We start from the raw sequence: 27,098 nt of genomic DNA, 5'->3' as shown, positions 1-27,098 counted from the left end.
TCGCCTGATGACCCAAATAGCGGCGTTTTTCATGCGATTTCGAAGAAATGACGTCATCGGAGATTGCAAAAAAGTTATCACATGGAATTTTTTTATTTTCATTTTACACAAACATGAAGAATTTAGCTTCTCTACCACGTAGGCCGTTATCCTGGGAAAATTCGTTTTTTCCAAGCAGCTTCGATCAAAAAAGTGTTAAAAAATGATAGTTTTCGGGTCCAAAATTAAAATTTTACTACATATTCTAACCAAAATAAAGAGGCAACAGACGGTACTAATAGGTTTGTCGGAAAGAGACAGTAAACGGCTTTCCGCCATATTGATTAAGTTTCGCGTCCTACGTTTACTAGCGGAACTGTAGCCCTTCAGCCTGAGGCTGCCCGCCAACCTCCGAAATCGTAAAAGAAACTCCGGTCCGATACCTTAACCCAGGTATGTGCAATCATAATACACATATATGGGACTGTACTCAATAAGCTTTCCAATGATATTTGATACAGTGCATTTTGATGAAGTGTCCATGGAGATATGATATATATTGACTGAAATCAAGTTTCCAAGATTTTTTGTGCCAAATTTATATTCTAGAAGACAATTGAAATGGCGGTATACATTGTAGATGAAGTAATGTGTCCTTGATCTTATATTTGTAGCACAAGTTCATGGATGGGATGGACCATTATCTGATGAACCAGTTTGAAGATGCCAGAGACAGCCTAGAGGAGGCGCTAGAACTGTGGTACGAAGAGTACGACAAGTGTCGTTCCTCCTGCGAAAGACCAAACAACATGGTGATCAACAAAAACGACCTGTGGTTGTCGCTCACGGGTAGGTCTTTTATTTTCGTTCTTTATCATTTTCTTTTCTATTTGCTTTGGACAGATGAGGACAATGTGGCACTGCACTTAAGTTAGTAACTTATATTAACAGTGACACATGCACAGTACAGACCAAAGGCAAAGGTACTTTATTCTTTAACCTCCCAGACTGAAATCAGGTACACAGTTTTACACTTGGGTGAAGGTCTTGTAAAGTGCCTTTCCCAAGACGGCAAGAGCACAAGGCTGGGGGCATGGCGATTATCGAACTCAAAACCTCTAGATTCCTAGTCGAATGCTCTACTACACAATGAAGTTCGGCTCGTAATCTAGGTCTTCTGTAGAATATAAATATCTATTATCGGAGCTACCAGCACTATTGTCTCCTTTCTAGATTGGAATACACATACGATTAGACAATCTTTGTACATTTTCTGTATTTTTCATCACAATGTCATGACACACACACACAAGTTGTTTTATTGCCTCTACAATACACATTTGACACTAGTACCTTTCAACAATTTACCATACTGTATGTAATTCAACATACATAATTGAAGCATCAAACTCACACACATCTACATGTATATATGTTAGTTATCGACATGTACATGTACATGTTGGTGTCCAGCTTGGCACACAAATCTACCTACCCATACTACAATTTATCCAGCTCATAAAGTACTGCTTAGTGTAAACCACTAAATTCTGACTTAGTTGAAGAAACACTGTATACCACCTCCCTGAAACAATCTTTCCATTGTGACTGTGAGCTACATGTGGATTAAAAAGATGCTGGCACATCACCTTATTACATACATGTACATACAATATGGTTCAGCATGCAATAGATACTACGTGTATTACTAGCTTATACAACTGTATGAAACTGGTCAAGTTTGGATTGGCTCCTGTAAGACCTTAGGAATATATAGTGTGTATAACGATTTTAAAATCACAGCTAGTATTTGAACCGTCTATGATATCTTTTGTCTTTTCACCAATGTTAGGTTACCAAGCATAAAGCAGTGGTGAAGATACTGCTCCTTTTAGTAATATACATGGTTACTCATATATTTCTGTCCATGTCTTTTGTTTTTTACAGATCGCTATGTGGAACTTTTGCTGTGTCGACGGAACTGCATCGTACGGATGTCCCACATTGAGGGACGATTTGTGGAGCAGCTACTTGCCAACATGTTCCACTATCTGCAGTACGTGTATTTCCAGTGTAAGTATACCTACCATTATAAAATCTACTTAGTGAGTCTACTAATACCGTGCAATTCACAGGCTCGCTAGACATAAAATTTGAATAAATTGTACATTCCTACTTTTACGTGACTAAAGGTGGAAGGAATAACACTTAATTAGATGGGGTTTTTTTTTAAGAAAAAAATAACCAGTTCTACGGTATATAACACATTTAGAACCATAGGTATATGTTGAAGGTTGACATGATATCTAGAAGTCCGCTGGTCGAACCATCATGGTGACTTTCTTCATAGAATATCGGAACGACCCTCCCCACGAGAACCAGATGATTCCATTGGCACGGCCCAGGTACTGACCTCCGACCCGATACAGTCCGTTCAGACTGGCCCACCCGCACTGGCTGTACCACCAGCCTCCGCGACGACGCTGCGCGCAGCTCGACTCCGGCGAACTGTCATTGTCCCTGTCCTTGGTGCTGAACGCCATAGAGTTCTGACTGTTGTACTGATTCCTGATGGAGTCCCCTGCAAGACCCCCCGCATATTCTCCCAGGGACAGTCTGTAACCGTCGCGCTCGCTGGAGATGGAAAAAGTGGAATATTCCGCGTACGCCTTCATCCCCATCCAGTCTTCGATCATGACTCGCAGTTTGTTCGGCCGCTCGTTGGTGATACGATAGATGTTCTCGTTCCCGAGCCAGTACTCCCCGAACTTGTCGCCGAAACCCCACTTGTAGTCCGTCCAGTTGCGGTCAAAGTTGATGGAACCGTTCACACGACGCTGGATGACTGTCCAGCCCCCGCCGTCGGTTTGCATGTCACAGTATGTGTTGAAGGAAGGCATGGTGTACATTACAAAGGGGCCTGTGTAGGCTGGTATCATGTAGACAGTGTTCAGGGTATAACCTCTCTTGTAGAGGGAGGAACAGTCTTTTACTCGATCTACAGGAGGAAAAATTTGATCATAAATGGGTAAGATTAATGAATATAGTGCATGAGGACACTGCAAAAAGTTTGACATTTTGTTTCATGCTTTTGGAATACTTGGTAACTTTCGCAAGTGTTACACCATGTAAATGGGATATAGAATTGCAAAGCTATGTAGCGAGCATCTTTTGCTAAGAGAATGTTGGAGACCCTTGTTTCCACAATAGACATTAAATCACATCTGTATACGGAACAGCCCCGTCATTTGACAGAATCTTGTTGCTAATGACAAGCAAAATAATGGGTCTTTCCATTATCCGACAAAATGGAAAAGAATTCCTTTTTTCCTTTCCTGAGGTTTACCAAGATAACAGAAAGAAGTGTAGGACTTGGCAGACCTCTGGGAACAAGCAAACAACAATCACAAGAGGCTTCATTCCCTTCAGAAACTTTAATGCAGAATGCTTCTTACCTCGCACATCTCCAAACTCGTTCTTGACGCTGATGTTTTCTACACGTTGCTGTAAGAACAGCAGGGTGTTCTCCAGTCGTGCATTTCTGGTCTCCAGCCGTCTTGTCTTGTCCTGGGATGGAAAGATTGTGTGCTTGTTACTTACCAATAAAACACATAGATGCTGTTCACACTTGAATCAGGTTGCTACAGAATGGCTACCGACTGCCATGATGGTGTCCTATACAAATAGACCATCATGGCAGTCAGTTCCTTCCCGTTTTATTGATAATGTGAGTTGTATGAGAATGCTCTGTAACAACCTGATTAAGGCTAAAATTTGTATGTCTGGTCTTAAATGGGGTCAAGAATAGTCTGAGTATAATTGTAGGTGGTATAAATAGAATGCAAATGTACCTTGATGAGGAGTGTCTGTTCATAGACGTATCTCTCCAGGTCAGAGCTCTGTACTGACAACTTGTCAAGTGAATCCCTGTAAAAAAAAGGGGGGGGGGGCATTGGAGTCAATGTAGACAACAGAATTTTTGGTGCTATAGTTGATAAAAAATGTTAGGGTATAAAAACAAATCTGCCAGCTTCTAATCAATTCTTTTAAGTAGTTTGGGCAAACCTTTACTTGATTTTTGTGAATTATGATGAATTACTACACACCTGTAAGTCAAAGCCTTTTTAAAGAGAACACAATTCCTTTTTTGTGGTATATGTCTTAGACTGAAAACACGGATGATTAGACCAATTGTCAACGTCACATGTCTGTAAGGCCACGGATACTTCAATTCTACAAAAGGCCGCAGTCAAAATTTTGATCCAGTTTTGTGTTGACATGTGTGTACTACAATGTATGTTAACTACCAGCACAGATCAACGATCACGCAGATTCGTGAATGAACGTGTTGAGCTTACTTAGTGTTCTGCCTGTCAGCTGCCATCTGATCCTGTAGAGCGCCGATGATGTTACTCTGGTTGATGTTCTGGCTCACCATTTTCTGGATGGTCTGAGGGGACATGGAGGGGCTCTGCAACGCACAAAAAAAGATTTGTTCCTAATGAAAGGGTCTGTTAGATACATTATGTAGCACTGGAAGCAATCATAAGTTGCAGGCAACCTTGTTTATATTACCTGTAATCTGAATCTAAGAGGATTTGTCCATTATGAAAAGTATTTATGCAGTAGTTGGTTTTTGATTTATCCTGCTTTAAAACAAACTAGCCAACTATGGTGAAAATGAAACATAGTGTGTTAGTGGGCTCCTATGCTGTGACTTGGATCCCCTATTCTGTGATTTGGACCCCTATGCTGTGATTTGTGCTCCTAAGCTGTGTTTCAACCAGCTGTGTTTCTGTTCTTTTGTAACAAAGGTAAACATGTTGGTTTTATTTCGGTAAATTTGGCCCCAAAAATAGTGTTTCTGAGGGTTATACATGTAGGTTTACAAATTTTCAGGAGTAGGATCCCAGACCCCCCAGTGCTCATGCCTACAGCTAAACACATGTTGTGCTGCACTACGAGGGGAGTTCAATAAGTAATAACTCTGACCCACATCCAGTTGTTCGATCTAAATGAAATTTTGCATGTGTAATGATTTATATCTCTATAGTTTATGTTGCAAAAAAGAGCTCTGAACTAATTGTGGTTTCTGATTTACTGGTGTTTGAACTGAGAAATGGACCAGGTGTGAAATGGAGCCAGTTGAGTGTCGCGCAGTGATACGGTTTTTGTATTTGAAAGGACGCACACCAAAGGAGACTTTTGACGAAATAAAAGAAACTTATGGTGATGATGCCCCATCATATGACATTGTAAAACGCTGGAATCCTGAATTCAAACATGGCCGGAAGTCTGTGGAAACAGCTCCCAGACCTGGTCGTTCCTCTTCTGCCATTGATGAGGCATCTGTTGGAGGACCAACCTGGGGTGTCCTACAAAAACGGTGTCCAGAGCTGCATCAAACGATGGGAGAAATGCATAACTCTGGGTGGTTCCTATGAAGAGAAAGACTAATATCTGTGCCAAGTTTCATAAATCTCCTGCTATGGGAAATGAGTCAGAATTATTACTTATTGAACGCCCCTCGTAAGATGCCCGTAAGCTGTGAAAAAAATCCTGGTAAAAACACTGGAAGAAATAGCAAAAGACTTTCATTGAGTCTAATCGCTAGTTTTTTATTGCTTTCACCATCAGAATTGTGCAATTACGCTGTACAGTTTGAGCAGCCACTACTGTTTTACGCCCCTGCTTTATCGAGCAGAAATGCTGATTACACGGAGCAATGACCAGTTATTGTTGCTTCCTCAACTGCGCAGCCTCGACCCTCCTGCCATTGCCTTGTAACTTTTCCCACGTCAGTGAAGTTTTTATGGGCTTACTTCCCAAGCCAATCATGCTTTACTGGCAGATTGTCGTTGTCCGGCAGTAAAAAACGCCATTTGCTAGTCGAGATAACAGCTACAAGACTACCCCAGCTTAGTCGAAATGGCTGTGGCTTATTGATGTGGTAAAGACCGTATATTGATATATACACGCTCTAGACATTGATGAATACATAATGCAAGTTGATCCATGGCTAAGTGTGGACTCACACCTGATCCCGCGCCCAGAAGGTGCCGTTTATCGACCCATTATCGCACGAGGGGGTTCTAAAGATTTATCGTGCCCAGCAGGAATTGGCAACAAACTCCAGGGTCGTGAAGTTAAGTCTCAACTCAGCGGAAAATAAGTGTTTTTATGGACGAATCAGGTCCAGAGAGCGGGAGAGATCTGACAGGGTGAGGTTGCTCTGGGCTAAGGCCAGCGGTACGCAAACCTGATCTGACGGACGACATCTTTGTATCTATCAATTTTAGCCAAAGGAAAATTGCATTCCTCTTGACCAGATACATTCGTGTAATGATACACAAGACTTAGTACACTAGGGCAATAGACAGTTGCACCAGAGTTTTTGATGAAACGTCGTCTGTGTGCTGGGAGTCATCAGTCATGCCAGCCTTACTCATTGCCTGCAGTCCTCTTTAATGCCCAGTCCATTCGTCAAGACCGTGGGCTCATGTGTTAGTGCTTACGTGTGAGTTACATGTACCATCAACAAGATGGGCTTTTCTTGTGAACACATTCTCAAGAGAAATCGTTACAGATAGTGCAAATGAAGTTTCGAGATTTGGTGCTGATATACACATTGTACATCTGTGTTACATGAACAAAATGCCTGAGAGGAAAATGTGTCGACAAGCAAAGGTTCACAGAAATTACAATGAAAACAATGTCTTTCTAAATTGATACAAAAGCCTGAAAATATCAGACACAAATCGTAAAACACTCATCACTGAAAATAAATTAAAATCCACATCTTACTTTCGTGTTTGGCTCTTCTTTCTCTATTTTGTTTGGTTGGAATTATTGAATGATATCATCGTATAGGGTCAAGATACCTGTGACGTGTTTACAGAACACTGGAAAAGCAAGCAAATGAGTGTAACTTTTTCATAAAATAGTACAATGTAGGGCTGGGTACCGGTACAGAAAATTCACGTCCAGGTCCGGTTCAGGTCCATAGAAACAGGTCCAGGTCCGGACCTGAACCTGGACCTGATTCAGTATGACTCATACGAATGGTCCATTTCACTACAAAGAAATCTGTTTGGTGGAGTATTAGACTTACATTGGCCCTTTAAAATCCTACAACGCTAGCTGCACCTGTACGATTGGCTATAAAACCTGGTAGAAATTACTATAAACTCTATTCTACTTCGCTTTTGTTATTTTCTTCCACCTGCAAGCGCCAAAACGTGTGAATGCCTGATAAAATAATATGTTACTGTAAATGCATTTAATTTCGCGGGGATTTAATTTCGCGGTAGCGGCAAAATGGACATTTCGCGGTGGATTTAATTTCGCGGTAGCGCCATCCCGCGAAATTCAATGCATTTTCAGCACTGCACTGTAGTCACAAACTGCCGTGTAAAACCCGGCGCCTCTACAAACCGCCAGTCGGAAAACACTTGCTGGTTACCCGGTAAGGGTCCTATACAGACGGATAGAACAGTTTCCGTGCTTTTGACTTGTTCTTGCGTGAGCCACTGTTACTGATCTAATCGTATCTACCCTCTCAATACGTAAAAGTATACAGTAGTACGACCTTTGTATCATGGTGATATGAAAAAATTACATGTGTGTCTTCAGTCAAGACTTCACCGAAGTAAGTATGTCAAACATTTCATTATACAGTGACAAAGACAGTAGTAGTATGTACATGGAGCGGAAAAGGGGCACCTTAGGCGGCGCCAGCAGACGAAATATTCGCGGTGGATTTAATTTCGCGGTGAAGCGGCCGCCGCGAAAACCGCGAATATTAATCCACCGCAAATATTTCTGCATTTACAGTAATTTTCTAATCGGTCCAACATCCGGTCCACCTAATTTTTTCAGGTCCGGTTTTTCTGGACCGGTCCAATAAGAAAAACCGGTTTTGTACCGGTACGCTGTACCGATACCCAGCCCTAGTACAATGTTAGCTACACATATACTACATGTATTAGATAAAATTTTAGAATGCCAGCTTACAGACCCTCTCCAGTTCCCTGCAGCTTAATGATTGGCAGTTAAGGCTTGAGCAATTTCACTCTTCACATCACAAAGCTGTAAACGATAGGTAGTCAAAATATTTACAGAGCTCGTTGTCCAGAAAGACTGAAAGAGCAGAGGTCGAAATTGTATATGTGATTTTGTCAGGTCTAGTATGGAGGGTATGAAATACTTTTCTTTTGTTGCTAATTCTCGCTTCTACGACCTGGAAGCTTTATACACATATACAAAATGTAGTACACTGATAAAAGCTAAATTGTGATTTTAGTTGACAATGTCTATATTCTTACCTGGCCTGGTATCCATCTGGATTTATCTACTGGGGCCCTTTCAAAGAACCCTATTTTCCAGGTGGAGGGCAGGGCAGGGCAATTTGTACTGGATATGGCAACTACAGTTCTATAGAGGAGATAGGAATACCAGGCTGAGTTTTGCTTGCGATCTTTAGAATTCTAAGATCGGTTTTTCAAACTCTGTTGTGGATTCTATATGTTCCATAAGCTCAGCTTCCCCAGGTGATCAAATCAATCATTCCAAAAGAACTGTTCTCTCACTTCATCACTTGTACATGTACATGTCTTCAGGGTGAAATTGGGGAATTCAGAATGCAAGCCAAGGGGAAAATTGCATGTTGGAGCAGCACTAGGTGACCTAGCAGATGCGATCATAGCCCTTTTAAATCAATCAGGCTCAACGTGAAATTCATGCCTGTGGTACGGCTGTTGCGGTGAAAATTGTGACCACCATGACAAGCAAGAACTGCAGCTTCTGTTCTAGAAACTAGCTTAGTTGTGGTGATTTTATTTTTCAAGTTTTTTTGGGTGACGTTTTACCAATGCAGTCATAACACAGTGAATAGTAATATGTATTTTGTATTGATACAGTAGCTGTAATACAGGATTGTTTTAACGGCAAACTTCAGACACCGCAAAAGCCTCCTGTAACCCCCTAGGGCCTACTGCAAAATAAAATTACTGAGAAGCTTAATAGATTTATAGAATAATTATGGTTAAAACAATATCTTTCATCTTCTTCTACGTTCAATGGGAACATGTGAATTTTTCACACAATACTTAAAGGTCTTTTTATGAAGTAAGAAATGTTTTCTGTAAGATATACAGAATGCCTCTATTTCTCAACATTCGTCAACATTGTCTTTAGCAGTGAATTGAATACGCATTTAGACGTACAGGCATGTCATAGTTTTTACAGGTTTTCTTTCACAGAAGCCCTTTCAATAAGTTCTAGAAAATTAAATACTTTGGGTTAAGTAAGTCTGCTGTCGACAAAATTGATTAGAACATGGTGAACACATAGATAGGTCTTAATCAATGGGAAATCCTGACCATCACATTTCTGAGGGATTTGATATATACTAGAGGGGGTTCAGTATCAGTTACTAGCAAACTACTGTCTCCCTTGTGTAATTTTTCACCAGATGCCGTTGAACAGCTCTCAGCAAAATTTACAGCTCAATATGCAGGAAATAGGTGTTTCAAAGGGGCTAGATTTCAACATTTTCTGGGGAGTATGCCCCCGGATCCCCCTAGGAACATTGCGCCTACAGGATTTAAAATCAAGGGGACAGGAAATGATTTCAGGCTGGCTACAACCCTGAGGAGAACTTTTCTCGATTTTGTCATCCAAATACCCTATGGCCCAATACTTTTATTCAAGACTCTTTGCACAGTTTGACAAGTGTCTCGTTACCTCGTAAATCGGCTCCCAATATTTCTGTTGACTTGTCAAAAGAAATCCTTGTAATTACCTCTGAATTACCTGCAATTTAGGACCCCCTTCAGTTTTCCCCTCTTTATCTGTTATTTGTAACCCAATCAATAAGGTATGCCAACTGTTTTGTATCACTAAACTGCTCCAAAGTGCTTTGATGTACTGTCTGAATAGCAGCAGCACAGTCAATGGTGAGGGCTTTGGAGAAGAGCCAGGTATTATTGCATTGTAGATAAGGCACAATAATGTTGGAATGGATCAATAACCTAGCTATGCCTTCTAGTTATAGAAAATAACCAAATCCTTATGAAGAATCTATCAAAAAAACCTCAGCAGCAAAAGGTACTCCAATTTTACTTTATCGTCTCATCCATAGAAAAAAGCACAGAATCTGGATTGCCAAACAAAAAAGTTTTGATGGATAAATCTACAAAACGTTATATTGAGCTATCTGTAGCAAGTGGATGCTAATTTGATATACAACCTGGTAATGATATTCAGTACAATTAATTAAAGGTCTGATTGTAGGATCTGTTGCAGACCAAAAAAGTCGATATCTTAAACTGTACTTGGAAAATTCTGAGGGCATCGTATATTGCATAGAGAATTCAGAACAACACCTCATCATTTCTTGCAGCTGAATTATTCACTGAAACTTCAGTAGCTTCATTATTGATTTGCTCCCCTTTACAATGAAGCATCAGTTATAGAGCCATTCAGGCAGAACAATAACAGTAAACTATGGAACATTTACGTGCAAATTTTATACTTTTGACCCTTAGGCATCGGTTGTGTGATAAAGGGATATCATTTGGGAAGGAAGTGTCTGTTGCAACATGTATTGTACGTTTGACTGCACACAAATGTACCTGTAAAGTTGTTATCAGTTGAACACACTAGCAACAGCATGCAACCTCTCATCATTTACCATCATTCCAATGCTTTTATAGACTGAAACATGTCATTTTACAAACATCCTATTTCACTAATAATAAAAAATTGTTAAACCTTCTCTGGGAGCATGCTTAGAGAAGATTCACTTGAAATATTCTTTATTCTCCAGCTATTTGATAGTTTTTCTTTCTTTATTAATTAAATCAATTTCATTTTAAACTATAGCTGCCAAGAGAAAAGTCGTTAAGTTAGGAAGTGGAGGGATTTCTTTTTTATGTGTTTTAAGGTGGCAAAGTGGTCTAAGTTGTGGTTTAGTTGTAAAACCCTAGCAGGCCACAATGTTGTGCCCTTAGGAAATGCACAACATTCTGGCTATTGCATCTAGATCTATTTCTTTACTCTACTCATATGAAACCAAGTACGTAGCTCCTGCTACTAGAGTCATTCTCCCTGTTTTTGAAAAGAGGGAGAATATTTATATAAACATCAAGCACGTCAAACTTAAAGAACCCACCACACTTTTGTTAGGTTCAAAACAACAGTCAATAAAACTTCACTGTTTTTTTTTGTGTATGTCTAACCAAACGTTAACGAAGCTATAAGCTACAAAACTTACCTTTCTTGTGTCCCCAGTGTAAGAGTTAAACAGCTTCTGTATCTGTACAGAGTTATTGTCAGCACGGGACTCTAGCTTCTTCACCTCCTTGATGACCCTCCTGAGATCTTCTAAAGACACCCTGGCCGGGGTGACACATGGCAGACAGTGCATCACAGTCAGGGTAGTCAGCAAGATGCTGGTCCCAAACAACATCGCCATGTTTTTATCAAAAAGTCTCACAACAACTCACAGCTTTGCTGGTTTTCCATGTGGTGGAGACTGTATTTCAACTGCTCTTGTTTTTCTACTGTTTCCTCAATGTTATACTGTAGACGTTAGTCTTGCTGCTCAGGACAGGGAAATGCGAGCTGCTTGTATAGTCCTGCTGCTTGAATCGTGTCTTGAATTTGGTGTCTTGAAGATGGCTAGAAGGGTCCACATTCCTTGGAACAGTTGCTCACACTCACCATTGCATTTCTCTGTCAGGCAAGTTGTTTCTGCATTTCTTTGTGGCAGTGCCGTTGAAGAAGAAAACAAGATTGTCTTCTTTCCTTTGAACAGCTCTTCCCACTGTCTTGTTGATCCTTTTGTGCATTAGAGCTCACCACATTGTGGTCCCTGGAAGATGAGACTTCATGGAATCTTTCCCCTTTCAAATCGCAATTTTGCAGAGCAGTCTGTGGAAACGTTCTCCAATAGGGATAATGATCTGTTCTGGTGCTCCAGCGATTACTGGGCCCATTCATTCATCAGTTAGGGAGCGTGTCAGGATGTGGCGGCGGCCGATGAAGCGTTCCGCCTGTATGGAAAAACACATCAATCACACTGAGAACAGAAGGGGAGTGTAGTGCATGCGTATCTGCAGGATGCAATGCAATGATCTATATATTGATATTTGCGTAAGCAATAAAACAGATCTGAGGACAGCTTAAACTGAGGATATTGTGGTGCAGGCATATTTCAAGTACGTTCATGATCCCTGCAATAAAAGTGTCCTGGAGTCTTTATAGGAAAGGGCATGCTGTCTTTTCTCATGGATTAAAAAGTACTTTCTTGTCCAGCCTAGGTTCAACAACCTAACAAATACAGCAGTGGCTCGTTGGTACACCCGATCCATTGATCTCAGAAGTTAAGCAACATGCAGTCCAGACAGTACTTGGATGGGAGACCACCAAGGAAGACTGGATGTTGTAGCCGGGTCATACCAAAGACTCTTAAAAATGGTACATACTTCTTTCTCTGCAAAGAGGAAGAGTATGGAAGCTAAACACACTTCACTACCAGTGGACTGGCCCCCTGCTGTAGTGACAATATATATATATATGTGTGACCCCAGGGCTTAAACACTGAGATGGGTGCCAGGCCTACGAATCATAATGTGATCAGGGCTCTAGCCAGCGTCCGTTTTTCCGTCAGTTGACAGAAATTTGCTGCGTGTGGCGGAAAAATTTCAAAACCAATCCGTCAACCTTGACGGACAAAAATCTGATAAAAGCTCCTTGGTGGAAGCTACAGGCGGCTTGGGGACACTGTCCACGGCCGTAAAAGCCACACACTGTTTATTTTGCTATTGTTATGTAACTTATGATTGTTGACAATGTGTGGCGGTGCCCTTTCACATACGATATTAAATCTCATTAAAATCCGTTTTCAAGGTCTCAGTTCAGTCTCTCTAACTCCTGGAATAGTGTTTTCGCGACAATGGGAATTGGCTGACGGAAAAAAATTCAAGCTGGCTAGAACCCTGCAATGTGATGCATGGCAACTTTAGCTTTAGCAAATACAGCATAGCTCTGGGCATGTCTATGGTGCTGAATTGGATGTTGCTTTCCATTTCCTCTGGGTGCAGGAAGTCATTGGAAACTAGATTGAATTTTGCAAGTCTGAACTGTTATGGGATTTCATCAATGCTTTGGAAGAACCATTACTGCCAAAGAGGGTTGTAGTAAAGTTATATAGTGGAGGGATTCAATCTTCTCAGTACAGGTTCTTCCTATTCCTCACGTGTCTTAATGTAAACTCAGCAAAATTTATCCCATTGTAAGTTTCTGAAGTAGGTTCCTTTTAGTATGATTTGCAAACATGTTAAGTGTGTCACTGCTGGTTTGACTTGAAAACCTTGCATTTCATCTGTATAATTACAATTTGATATTTAGAATATCAGTGTCTAATGCATTTAAGTTTTACAGTGCTAATCTGTCTTTGTCAGATCACTTCTATAGATCTAAAATAAAAGAGAAAGAATCCCTACCAACTGACCCTATTGTTGCCAGGACTGTGACTGAAAACACAGCATTTTGCTAGGCCCAAGCTTTGCATAGGTGAATTATTTGAAACATGGAGAGGAAAAAAGACCTGGCCATGTCTTAAACAATTGCTGCCAAACTTTGTGGGCCAGAGCCAAGAAACAAACAAGATTTTTTTTAAAGCAAAAGTTTAAAAAAACATGGTACTGTCCATGGTTCTAAAGCTATTGTTGCTGCCTTGTGTGAATTGAGAGCAAATCTGTGTATAGATGAATGCTTTGAAACATGACAACTAAAAAAAGGAAACTTGGCAATAAAGAAAGACCTGGCCATGTTCCTAGTACTGAAGCAATTTCTGCTAACCAGAATGGATCTGAGCCAAACTTTGAATAGATGCTTTTAAACAAATAGGGCTTTTCATGGCAAAGTGACTAAACATGGCAAAGAAAGAAGGGACTGGCCATATCTGAGGCAATTACTTGCATGTATCAGAGTAAAGCTGTGCATAGATATGGATGCTTTGAAATAAGAAGAATTTTTTATACCAAAGAAAGAATACATGGTCATGTCCATGGTACTAAAAACAATGGCTATGTGGATAGTAATCATACTATGTGGATAGATTCTTTGAAACAAGTTGTTTTTTGTCGGGCTGGTCATTCAGGCTTCACAGATATTGTAACTGATGTTTTACTTATGAAAGTTTCATCGAAAGCATAATCTATTTTGGGAAAAGGCTTCACGGATACCGTAACTGGTGTTTTACATATGAAAGTTTCATTGAAAGCATAATCTATTTTGGGAAAAGGCTTCACAGATACCGTAACTGGTGTTTTACATATGAAAGTTTCATCGAAAGCATAATCTATTTTGGGAAAAGGCTTCACAGATACCGTAACTGGTGTTTTACGTATGAAAGTTTCATCGAAAGCATAATCTATTTTGGGAAAAGGCTTCACGGATACCGTAACTGGTGTTTTACATATGAAAGTTTCATCGAAAGCATAATCTATTTTGGGAAAAGGCTTCACGGATACCGTAACTGGTGTTTTACGTATGAAAATTTCATCGAAAGCATAATCTATTTTGGGAAAAGGATTTCCCTTTATCCTAACCAGCAAGGTATGAAATTGGAGATGCCTACGGTTAGAATTTGATATGGTAGTGATGTTGACATGGATGACAGATGGAGTAATGTAACCAACCCCATGAAGAACACGCATGGTTGCTCTACATGAATATTTGATAGGCAATGTTTAAGGGGCTTCTTGGAAAAGGGTGTAACTGTTTAAGTGTAAGTCATATCAGGTCAGGTAGATTTTGTTTCCTATTAGAGTTTTGCATGTACTTTCTCCTTGTAGGTTAAAAATAATGTTTTCTACTTAGTAAACGTTTATGAAGGTTAGACATCCAGGTAAACAACATTCAAAATAATACAATTCGATCTCGACAACGGATGAATAAATGGCAAAGTAAGAGATTGTGTTTGAAAATTTTTTTACTAATTGTCTTAAATCTGTTTCTTTGTTATAGACTGGTGTCATATAGTCATAAACACTGTGCTCAAAACATGATGTAAACTTGGCAAAAACTTAAGAAATGCAAAATTTGACCGAGTGCAGCCACTCGATTATTGGTTAAACAGTCCATTCTAATGGAAAGCTGGGATTGGTCAACAGCTGTGACATATACAGAACTCCTTTAAAACTGTAGTCCTACTTTTTCTCCTTCAGCCACCCTAGCGCTATCTCCAAGACTAGAGTGTCGCTAGCAACTACATCATGATATATGCACAATTACTGCTGGCTCGCTACTTCAATTCCCATTGGTGCACTTCATCCACTACTAATGATCAGCAGGCTCAATCAGGCTTCCTTTGCCGGATGCACGGCTTATCCACCTTATAAATGACACCGTAATGAATAAGTGAGAAGACAGAAGCCTTTAATCTGGTGGCAATTATCGACTCAATGTTTAAAACATGCTGCACTTTATTTGACCTCCGTGGTCCGCTTGATAGGTTTGCCGATTCTGCAAAAACAGCTTTATGGTCGTAAAATTCCCTTACAATGGCCACACTAATTTTGCTTCTTCGTTCTTGCATTTCCACTTTTCATATTTTGGCAGCAACAGTCGAAGACAGTCCTTGTTTATCAAATTATGAATACTTTCCTAATAATGTACACTTTCCTATAGTAATGTACACTTTTGCTGCCTTTGTTTGCATGTGAAAAGTTGAACATTTAATGTTAACCAGCTTGATATATTGACTCTATGGCACCTGTGCTGCATTTTGTTCCATCTCATGATGCATATTGCTTTTTGTTTTCAATAGACTTTCTAAAAGACACTGCTTCAGGAAACCCAATTTGAAAAATTTCATGTCATATTGATGAAATGCGTAGTACATGTACAGGCAATTTAGTATGTTGAAAGAATCTAACTATTCGAATATGATTGTTAACAAATTAAGAAAGATAACAAATAGGATTGAAAATTTAAGGTCAGCAAAATTATATGATTTTTGGCACCTGACTTGCTGAAAGTGTGGCAGCCAACAGTAGTATTCCAACACTCATATTTACCCCTATCAGAATCGGCAAGGCTGTAATTGAGACAGGACCGATCACTCCATGAACCCATGCGTCTTCCGCTAATTGATCCCACACAAATGGGTAATGAGATGGTTTCCTCTAACGAGGGACAAATAAGCCAGTTAGCATGAGCTGCTCTTCCATCTGAGCCCACACATTACATCGATGATGAATGCCTTGTATTTGTTTCGGGCCATTTGAGATGAGGGTGTGTGCTATTGGTCTAATTAAAACCCTGTTACCGGCTTAGGTTGCTGCGTTAAAGTGGCTGTTACCATATTGTCGTACTCCGTGTTGTTTAAAGGATTTGGTTTAATGGTTACATTTGATACCTGCGTTTTAGATGACTTCTTCTTTAATGCAGAAGAGGTTTATGTTGTATATTCATATACATGGAGAATACAACACGGTGTATTCCTTATCACCCAAGGTACCAGCCCGACCATGGGTCAGATCACTGGACCATGGGTCGTATCGGGCCGGAGGGTGATCTGTACCGCCGGAGGGCTGGGATCGAGGGAGATACAGAATATACTGTGTTGTATTCTATTTATGTCATACCCACCCTAGAAAACACATGTTTTAATGCAAAATGCACCAGAAGTTGAGAAAATTTTGTGTCCTCGAAGAAAAGATTGTAACAACAGCAATTCTAACGTCCGAATCCTGTATTCGAATTGTCAACCGTGCCGTATTCGACCCTTTAGAAATAGTTCGATTTACTCGAAGGAAGCCTGTGTGATACAACTTAGAACCCCGGGTGATACCGAAAGTTATCACACGGTCCGGAACACCTGTATGAAACGTTTTTGCGGCCCAGGTATGACATTATCTAGGTTACCACCCCGTCCAGTAACACAAAATCGAATGCTCTGTATTGGAAAAATTATCTTCCTTACCAGAGCAAAAGATGGCCTCAGGGACTGTTTTCTCATTTCCTTTTTTCACGAACCCTTCTTGCCTTCATTTCCACAACGGTCACAGTAATTACAACCGAAACACAGAGCACGTCTCATTACTCAACAAGCACAGGATGTTTTGATTTCCTTCCAATCAATGTTCTAATGATGAACCGTTAATCACCTATTCATACCACAGTGCCATGGAAAGGTAATTTCCCTTCCTTTTGTATCCTTTGTTCAAAAAAGAAAGAGGCTTAATGATGCACCCAGATCTTCTCACAGCTTGAAAGGAAACTATTCTTTTGTTAGCCTGGGTACCATCCTCCTCACTTTTAGAAAACATGCATGTATGCTTCCACATACTGTCTAGTCTGTATGGGAGCAGGCATAGCCTTACTTTCACAGTACCTAGGATATTCCTTTGTTGCTGCTGTGTTGATTTAGTAAGCTGAAATTATAATAGTACTGCCTACCTAGGAAAGCTGTTACTTTAAAATTTGTTTGATGTCCAGAGAAACTGTTGAAACACCAACATTTTAAGAAATTCTAAAGTGACATAATAATTATATATTTCAAATGTAAAATTGTGTGGTTATGTGTGCATCCCTTTTCTGATAAGGTCCAATTTGGAATAATCTAAAAGCAGGGAAAAAATCTCACATACCTCTGCTCAAATGTTGTTCCTACGTTCGACTCCCTTGCTGCTCAGACGTCTTGACTTTGAGAAACTGCTGCTGAGGAAAAGCAATTTCCTTGAGAAAGCAATATTCTCAAGAAACTCTACCGGAGATTAGAGAAGAATTCCCTCAGTCAATCAGTGAGCGGCGCCCACATCAGTTAGAAAGACCGTCCAATCTAGCTAGCCTTGCTGCCTGTGCCAGAAGCTTGTAACGAATGGACGGCTGCCTCCGTCCTCTCTTGGATCAGTCCCGACCTCGTTCATCCCCGTGCTTCAATCAGCCCCACGTCACCAACTCCCCCGGAGCAGGAATTACAATGGAGCCTTCCGCTCTTCTACTTCATTACAATTGCATATGGGTGATACCATTGTGATGCAATATGGGGGGGGGGGGGTGAAGTTCCAAAATAAGCTTGACTTTCAAATTTTGTTTATGAACCAGTGGCTGTTATATGAGTATTATAAAATCCTCCTTTAAAATAAAAGAAAGAAATTCAATCGGGTTTGTTGTACCAAACGCAAATGGAATTGTTTTTATTCCAATATTTAGAACCTACTTTGATTGGGAGATAGCGTGGTCTGAATAAACTTTACTTCATGGCAGTCAGATGATGGAAGTGAATCATTGGCAATTTTATGACTAATGAAAATTTGTTATGCTTTAAAAGCAGCTCTTACGAGACTATCGAGTCCATTTCCGATGAGGCAGTTTTATAGGATTTGGTGTGTATCACCGGTTAAGTTTATAGCGTTATATAGATACTGCATATAGATGCCCATTATGCTACCATCATATCGACCTTCTCTCTACTGCCTAACCCTATATGATAGGGCTGTCTCCATCTTCGAATTTTTTTTTGTTGAACTCATTGTTTGGGTGCCAATGTTCCTGATTTTCCTGGTAAAATATATCATTGTATGCATATGAAAACATTTTCAACAGTTTCATGTCATTTCTGGTACGGATGGAGTAAAATTATTTTCTGTCCCAACAAGTAAATTTCCGTTCTAGGCCATGGCCCAAAGGATGGGTCCTGGAGACAGCCCATAACCAATGCAGTTTTGGTGCCAAATACTTTAGCTTGAACGTTAAATAACTCACCCATTAGTTTAGCCCAATCTTAATAATCTATTACTGTAACAGTGACTGTTCTCCTTGACTTGTTAGGTTTAATTTAATTTTAGCAACTTTACTGGTCACTATTCAACCGCTAAAATCTCATCATCGCTGTGCTGAGGCCAGCTAGAACCTTGTTCACACTGCTAAAATCAAAAGCTTTCTGCTACAATTACCGACTATAATATGAAATGGATTTACAATAATCATACTTCCGGGTCAGTTGTATGTTATAGGTCAATGGGGTAAAATGAATTATAAAAAGATTTTTGCTTTGTGAAAAGGTTCATGTGGATTGCAAATGTACTCTTGTGTTTGAAATATTTGAAGACCACTGCAAAAGGCTCGAAAATCATTTTTGCTTTGAAAGAACTCATTGATTACAGGAAAAATGAATAATTGTCTCAATAGGTTAAATTCACACCTCCCTACCGCTCACAAAAATTGATGCCTTCACTGCATACTTGTTTGTTTGTTTAACCAGAGGGATACATGATATCACCTTCAGCATTTTTCAATATCCCAGATGTCAATCCATGATGAGAGCCAAAATCACACTGTTGACAACCTTTGGGCAAACTTCTTGATTGTCATTGAGGTGCGAGTGCCATTGCGAAAAATGCTAAAATGAAACTAGTGCAAAAGTTTTTGCAAGTCAAAGTCCTTCCTGCAACTTGAGGGCGCATTTATTAGATGCATAGAGCGTCACCCGTCTCCGGTTCAGAAGCCATGGGCCACACAACTTTGCACAATCACTACACCAAGGGGCTAGTCAACTGGTAGTGGTATATTTTCATCTGCCATACTCTTTCCTGAATGCTGAGTGCTAAGCAGAGAACGCAAGTCTTTGGTATGACCAAGGAGGTTTTAATAATATATATGACACGGCCGGCGATCAAACTCACGACCTACCAAATGCAAGGCAAACACTCTACCCATTCGGCCATTGCACCCGTCTCCTTAAAAGTTTTTGCTTATAATACACTTAACTTATCCTTTTCTTCCAACCATACAGTGAAGGACTATCCCAACGTGATGCGCAACGCTGCCACGTACCTGATCTTCTACCCGACTGATCCCATGATGACCCAGAACGTGGACTACTTCCTGACACTCCCCTGGGCCAGCGAGGACATGCTGGAGGTGCGACCGAAGGCAGCGGCCGTGCACGAGGTTATGGAGCTGGAACGCAAATTACTCCAGGACATCCAGAAAAACTTTGGAGATGAGGTGAGTTGGATTGGATTTTTTTTTAAGTTACGGTTCTTAGTGACAAATGTTGACACGTACATGACATTGTGTACATGTGGTCATTGGCATACCAAGCTTTGTACGAAGTCATGGAATTGGAATGCAAACTACTGCTAGACAATCATGCAGAAAAAAATGCAGTTCTTAGTGGCAAATGTTAACACGTACATGTGTGGACATTGGCACACCAAATCCGAGTATATTTTTGACACAATATCGGCAGATTAGCCACTGAAACTTGATGGGCGTCATTTCAATGTCAGGGAAATTTGTGTATAGTGCCTTTCTTGAGGGCACAACGCCGGGGGCATGGCGAGTATCGAACCCTGGAACGTCTAGATTCCAAACCCAACTCTACCAGTTACGCCACATACAACGCCATTGATTGATTAAGTCAATGAAAAAAGCAGAAATGAATTGTGAAGAAAAATAGTTGCACCACCCATAGCTGTCAGCAAATTGCACAAAGTCTGAGTATTGATATATATGTAATATGAATCATTTTTACAATCCAATATTATAATTTGAATGTACCAGTATTTCCCTTACCATTCATTTGGGAAGTTTGCCCAATTTTTCTTTCATAAGTATATCAACTATCATATGTTAACTAAATGTTTCAAACTGATGCTTGATCATGTTTATGACTCGTGCAGCTGGTTCTCAAAAAAAAACTTTGCTTCAAGCCTTAACTGGTTTCTACATAAAGCAGGACTTACACAATGTATGTCATCGTGAAGCATCACATAAATATACTTGGATGGGTCTTATCCCTCATGGAATCATGTACAAAAACTAATACCAGCTTTCAATATGGAATAAATGCAGAGATATTGCCCAAAGGCAACAGTAAGTATTGATTCAAAAGTATAAGCACAACCACATATCAAACTTTAGACATTGCTTTATGATACTTGCACAATTCACATAAAAATGTAGCCTTTGCCAAGTATGATGAATGTGTAGGATATAGGAAGAAGAATATTGCCCCAAGACAACAGTGAAAAATGAACTTGGAGTGTATTGAAGTATTCTTATATCTACATATCAAACTAAAACTGGACCAGGTTATATACAACAGCTTAGAATGAATAACTTATTGTACAGGATAAGGCCACACCAATTTAATTTGTTGGTTCACGGATTTTCTAAGTGAAACTATAGCAAGCAGACATCATAAATGCAACAGGCCGGGAGGAAAACTTGAATATGACGATGTTCACTCCATAATCCTAGGCCTAAATGCACCAAGGCATACACCTGGTCCTCAGGCTTTGTTTTCATTATGTTTTTCCAGTTAAAGCTTATTTATTTTAAGTTATTTTTTCAAAATCTGTGAACCAACAAGTTAAATTGGTGTGGCCTAAGTGATGAAAGATAGCCAAATACAACAGTGAGATATGAACTTTCAAATCTGTAGAAGTATTACCATACTCACACAACAAACCAGAAGTTCCCTTTGTGCAACTTTTTTATATACAAAAACACTGGTTTCATCTCCCTAGGAATATGATGTATAATAGCTATAAATAGCTTAGGTTATACATGTGAAAAATTGCCCAAAGACAACAGTGAGATATGAACTTGAAGATAAATTGAAGTATTAGTGCGCCCGCACTCCAAAGCAAAACTTGCTGCAAGTATGAGATAAGCAAGGCCGGATCAATATTTTTCCATTTTTGAAGTCGCTGCCGTTAATGTTCACCCATCAGTCTCTCAGAAGCCTGCGGCTTTTTGTCATAGGGCGCTCAGGGGCCATCTGAAGTAACCATGACAGACAGGGTGTATAATCAAAGGCCAGGTTTTTGCTCTGTTTAGATATAGCTGGCAGGTAGAGAGAGCTATGGAAGGTATCTTAGGATGTTGTTGGCAAGTTTTATGTGAATTGTGATACAGTATCATGATGTATGCAATGTCATTTTGATCTGGCCAGCAACGTATCAAGATTCTTTCCAAACTCATTGATCTCTGCAGGGACTTAATTTCATGGTAGGAGGAGAAAGGAGGTTTTCACGGTGTATTAAGTTTGCAGTTGTAATAGTAGTACAATTGTAGTAACATTATGAAGATAACATTACATACATGTGTTGTAAAAGAAAAAAATATTTGTGGTTTTTTTTTTTCAATGCCCTCCCCACCTCAAAATTTAGATCATCATAAAAATTTCTGTTCTACTTGCCCACCTCCTTGTCTTTTTTGCAGTATTATGATGATGTTACTACATGTAGTATTGGGTATAATAACTTGTTATGATGAATACTCAGGAATGAATACTCATTTTGCATTGGAGAGGTCACCACAAAAAGAAAACTGCCAACATTTTCAGATTTATTTGGCCGATTGTCACCAACACAACGACAAATGTTGAGCCTTCCAAAACAAGGGGAGAACGGGTAAAATTTATGTGGGTTAATGTTCTTAGCTTCTGAAATTTATGACTAAGGAGGTCATCTACTAATAGGTATTTCTGGTTGATGCAGGTCTTAGATCCCTTGCCATTGGCCTGGGGTGCAGCCCCAATTTGGGTAGCTTTCATAGGGAGGCTTTAATCTTTGCGGTGCAATCTATCTTCTTCGGGGTTTCTTTAATGATGCCTTTGAGCAAAGAGTGTTTCTTTTTCTTTTGAAGCTCGTTGGTCCTGGTAGGGATGTTACATTACCAAGGAATAAGGCCAGAAGGAAGTTTATATTCCCAATTGTGAAGTAGAATGTACTCTGGGACCCCCAGGATCTTCAAAGCACAGAAAGTAGCAGCTGCAGTAATTTGGTAGAAAGATATGAAAGAAGGAGGTAAGCTGCTCTACTACTGTAACATCAATGCATTTTGTTGTTGTTGGACACTTTGTGCTGTAAAATATCATTTCAGCAGGGGCACAGTATGAATATGCATGTAAGAAAGCTTTAATCCTGCTAATCTTCCTGTAACTGTGTGTGCCTATGTAAAAGTTTTGTCGTCATACTCTGTGTTACATTTCATGTTGATCTTGCCAGTTCAGTATTTTTTTTATCAAATCAGAGAACGAAATACATAGACTAAAATGCATCTTATAGGTAACGTGATGTTTAACACTTTATTTCTGTCACGACTCAAATATTCATGAAGTGCCTTCCAAGGCCAAGACAATCAAACCTCACAAACAATACTGTGACACTATATACATGTAGTATAAGTTGGTATGATATGCACAAATCTCTACAAAGACTAACATTTGTAGGTGTTTCCAAACTTCCATTACAATGTATCTCAGAGGCAGTTGACTGATGATCTGTGGTAATGATTGTATTGATAGCTCGGGTGCCGCAAATTCAGGACAAGCTCCGTAACAGATGATGACCCAACCTCTGTCTGACAGAGTTCCATTTCACCCCTAACTAATGATCAAATTCCTGATAGAAACCTGGGCTCAAAAACTTTACATACCACGATTCACGTGTACCCACTGAGTTAATTTCACAATACGAGACAAAGAGGAGGAAATTTTCTGTGTTAAACTTTGTTGTTGAAACACATCTGTAGTACAGTAAGTAATTGGAAACTCATATTTGCAGTACAGTCAGCCTTTTTAGGACAACAAAAAAGTGTTTGCTGGTTGGGTAAGACTGCTTGAGAGAGGGTCTTAACTGTATAAAAATGGACAGGACTGTTTCAATGTGGAATCTGACAGCAGGTGGTTGCTTTGCCAGGTAGTTGCACGACCAAGTTTAACTGTATCATGACTTGGTTGTGGAGACATCACCATGAAAACTGCAAAATTAAAAGCACTGCAAACATTTCAAGGTTTACAGTACTTCATTGCACCCTCTGGCATGGTAACCCAATTTCAAGCGGCACACTTCCAGGTCAATAACTTAGCATACTAACGGTAACACACTCCTTGTGCATATCAGGGTCATGAAAATTTGATGGAAATTAGTGACCAAGTCATAACAAGAGTAAGTGATTGATCATACATATTGACAGTAACATCGCATTACTCTGACCAAAAGACACAAAGTCAATAATGTGCCCTCCCCACTTGAGCCCCCTCCATGCGGATATTAATGGTTCTCCTTGACTTAGATGAAAGTGACCTTTTAAAAAGACCTATCAAGTTGCGTCTGGGAAGCTTTAGTGGTCAAGTGAATGGCAGGAGAGGGAGGTTGGGAGTGCTCTGTGGGGAGAGTTGCAAACTCTGCGGTCGTAACGTTGTTAATCAACTGGCTTCCTGGAGGGCACGAGCCTCTTTAGACCTTCTCCCTTCTGGTCAACCTGTGATCGATACAACTTCTGTGCCAAAAGGGTACATGTACCTTAACAGGGGAAAGTTTATGACTTGTGATTGTGGGAAAAGTTGGTTCATTTTCTATAGGAAATGTGAGAACGGCTGTAATTTTTATTTTCGAAATTCCTGACCTCCGGTTCAGTAACAGGGAGAAGTTTATGACAGGTGATTGCCAGAAAATTGGTTAATTTTTGTTTTTTGCAGGAAAAAAGCTGTACTTTGTATTTTCGCAATTCCTGACCTCGGAAAAAGGGATGAGAAAAAGTTCCCAGCAGTTAGAGAAGTTGGAGTGTACATGGCACCAGAAAAGAACATTCAACTTATTAATGATCATAGGATTCTGTATATATCTCTGAGGCTAACGCTAGTTCACCTTTATCTGTTGGATAACCTATATCCGTTGTTTTCTTAAAACGTGTTATCTAGAGATATCAATCAACGGACGGTGTTTTCAAATCAAAATATTTAGATTTTCAAATTAGTTATTAGAGTAGCAAAAATATTGAAGTCCAAATTTTGATATCCCTAAACGTCTGTCTCTACAAACAACGCATATAGGTTACCCCGCGGATAAAGATTAACTAGCGTTACATGTTGACATTTGATGGCAGATAGTTACATGTAATGTATATGTCTTCATAAGTCCCTATTCTATTCTGTGCCTTTTGCTGTTGCACTGTGTGTTATAAGTCACATCTAAGCCATAAGGCACATCTAAGCCATACATTGTATAACATATGTGGGTGACTATTCCTATTGGTTTCACCCTCCTCTGACTTGTATTGTTATGTTTTGTGTGTTCCAGTTTGTCATTGATGGCCTCCAGGGTAATGCCTGGTACCAGGACCAGCCCAATGCCTCCCCACCCAGGCCGAATGAGGAGGAGGAGGAGGAAGAAGAAGAGGAAGATGATGAAGAGGACATGGTTGAAGATGGAGAGGAGAAAGGTGAGGATAAGATCTGAATTGGAGATGAACCTCCGAATCCTAATTTAAAAGTCTTTATTCTTTTTCTGGAGTTTAGGACTCCTTTGAGTTTGTTTCAGTCTGGCAACAAAACAGACATCTTAATCCCATCCAATGTAACAGTGTTTGAATTTTCATGAAAAAAAAGGTCGACTCTCTGGCAATCAGCAAATTCAACTGAAGGTGCGATGCTGGTTAAGGACCATATCACTTTGCGTACTTTCACACATTCAAGTTACGTTGAAGCAACACTCTCAACTCATTAACAACTTAATGTACGACATTTGACCCCACCTTATCAGATTTATACAGAGAATAAGACAAGACACCAAATACCTGTAGTTCAGACTTATTGGTTTACCATTTATGACTTTTACAACGCAATGTTTCCCAGCCGAACCCCGGGTGACGAAGGACGTGTCTAACCTCTTACCTGTTACTAACAGACCACAATCTTAACTTACAGCATCCGACCCCACATTATCAGACTTATACAGAGAACACATTTAAAACACAAATTCGTGACTTTTACAACATGATATTTCCCAGCTGAGCCCCGGGTGACAAAGGATGTGCGGTACGGCTACAACATGCCGGGTGTGACCGTGGTGAAGGGACCGCGCGATCTGAAGGGCCCCAAACGGATGGTTGCAGACGGGATAGCGTCTGAGGAGGAGTGCAAGATGTTGGCTCATCTAGCAAAGGCTAGTACATGTACTTTTGTACAATAATCATTCAAGTTAGTGACAGTGTTAAGCTTTGTAACTACAGTTTTAATGCTCTTGTAGAGAATTGCGACTGCCGAAGAATTGATCTGTAAAATCTCCAATCATAACACAATTTGAATAAAGGACAAACATGAAGAATGGTATGAAAAATGTGATAGTTAAAGAAATATTCATGATTAGATTGCAGCAATGCTAAATTATTATAACCAGTTACAGTTGTATAAGTGTAGTTTTTTTTTCAAAGTTCAGCCAAGACTCTCAAGATCTAGCCATTTACAAGAAATTTCTGTGGATTGAGATTACCTGTAACATGCATGGCACACCAATCAGGAAGAAAGCAAAAGAGCCGGCATAATTCGATCAGACTAACCTTTGACCCCGTGACAGAACTTGTACGCATCCGCCATTTTTCAGGGTGGTACGGAGGGGAACGGATATGAGGGCGACAAACACGTGCACACAGAGTTCGAGCGGTTCGATGGACTCACAGTGCTACAAGCCGCAGAGGTTTGTGGGGAGGGGGGCGTTAGCAAGAACCCCAGTCTCCAACACTGGCTGCTGACTTTGACCTTGAAGTCCATTTTCAAGCTCAACTTTAATAAAAACAATACGGCTTTAAACAGCTGTATAACAATACAGATTTAGACAGCTGTATTATAGATTTCCCTCTGTTCTTTTTGGCTTTCTGTCATCACCTCATTGATTTGTGCAGTAGATCATGAATAGCTGTCAGAAATGTTTTGAAGGTCATCACTCAGCAGCTGGCTATTGGGGCCTGGTTAAGCCACTGATCTAACAGATTCTGTGTCCCCTCCATACTAACCCTAACTGTGTGTTCCCATAGCTAGGGGCTAGGGACGGAGACGGGTACAAGGGCCGTGGTGCCCACGCGCACACAGTGTACGAAAGGTTTGAGGGCCTGACGGTACTGAAAGCAGTCGAGGTGGGTAAGGCAGACTCCCGTTGCTATGGCACACATCTGTTACCATGGCACTTGTCTGTTGCTATGGGACACATCTGTTGCTATGGCAACATGTGTAACCATAGCACAAGTCTGTTGGCACATGTCATCTGTGGTGGGTTTTCAAGGTCCTGTACATTTTGGATTGTCAGGTTTTG

The 27,098-nt window shown here is 40.2% G+C and overlaps 2 protein-coding genes across 2 annotated transcripts in view; one reads left to right on the top strand and one right to left on the bottom strand.

Annotated features, from left to right (window-relative positions):
• Positions 1-653: 653 nt before the first annotated feature.
• The window catches only part of LOC118430516 (prolyl 3-hydroxylase 1-like), a gene marked incomplete at its 5' end in the record, with an annotated part of 30,974 nt that continues 4,529 nt past the window's right edge, over positions 654-27,098 (top strand). The window contains 6 exon segments of the mRNA XM_035841429.1: positions 654-828; positions 1,927-2,052; positions 19,790-20,004; positions 25,092-25,233; positions 25,801-25,955; positions 26,824-26,922. Of these exon segments, the coding sequence (XP_035697322.1) occupies positions 654-828; positions 1,927-2,052; positions 19,790-20,004; positions 25,092-25,233; positions 25,801-25,955; positions 26,824-26,922 (912 nt within the window).
• Positions 2,061-17,977, bottom strand: LOC118430519 (angiopoietin-related protein 7-like). Its single transcript, XM_035841431.1, has 6 exons — positions 17,643-17,977; positions 11,255-12,035; positions 4,338-4,450; positions 3,831-3,906; positions 3,435-3,546; positions 2,061-2,977 (listed from the first exon to the last, which is right to left on the bottom strand). Exons 2-6 carry the CDS (start codon positions 11,453-11,455, stop codon positions 2,286-2,288), a joined length of 1,194 nt encoding a protein of 397 aa, XP_035697324.1. The 5' UTR covers positions 11,456-12,035; positions 17,643-17,977; the 3' UTR covers positions 2,061-2,285.

Source organism: Branchiostoma floridae, chromosome 14 (genome assembly GCF_000003815.2).
Source record: "Branchiostoma floridae strain S238N-H82 chromosome 14, Bfl_VNyyK, whole genome shotgun sequence".
NCBI lineage: Eukaryota > Metazoa > Chordata > Leptocardii > Amphioxiformes > Branchiostomatidae > Branchiostoma > Branchiostoma floridae.
This window is presented reverse-complemented; position numbering and strand designations above follow the sequence as displayed.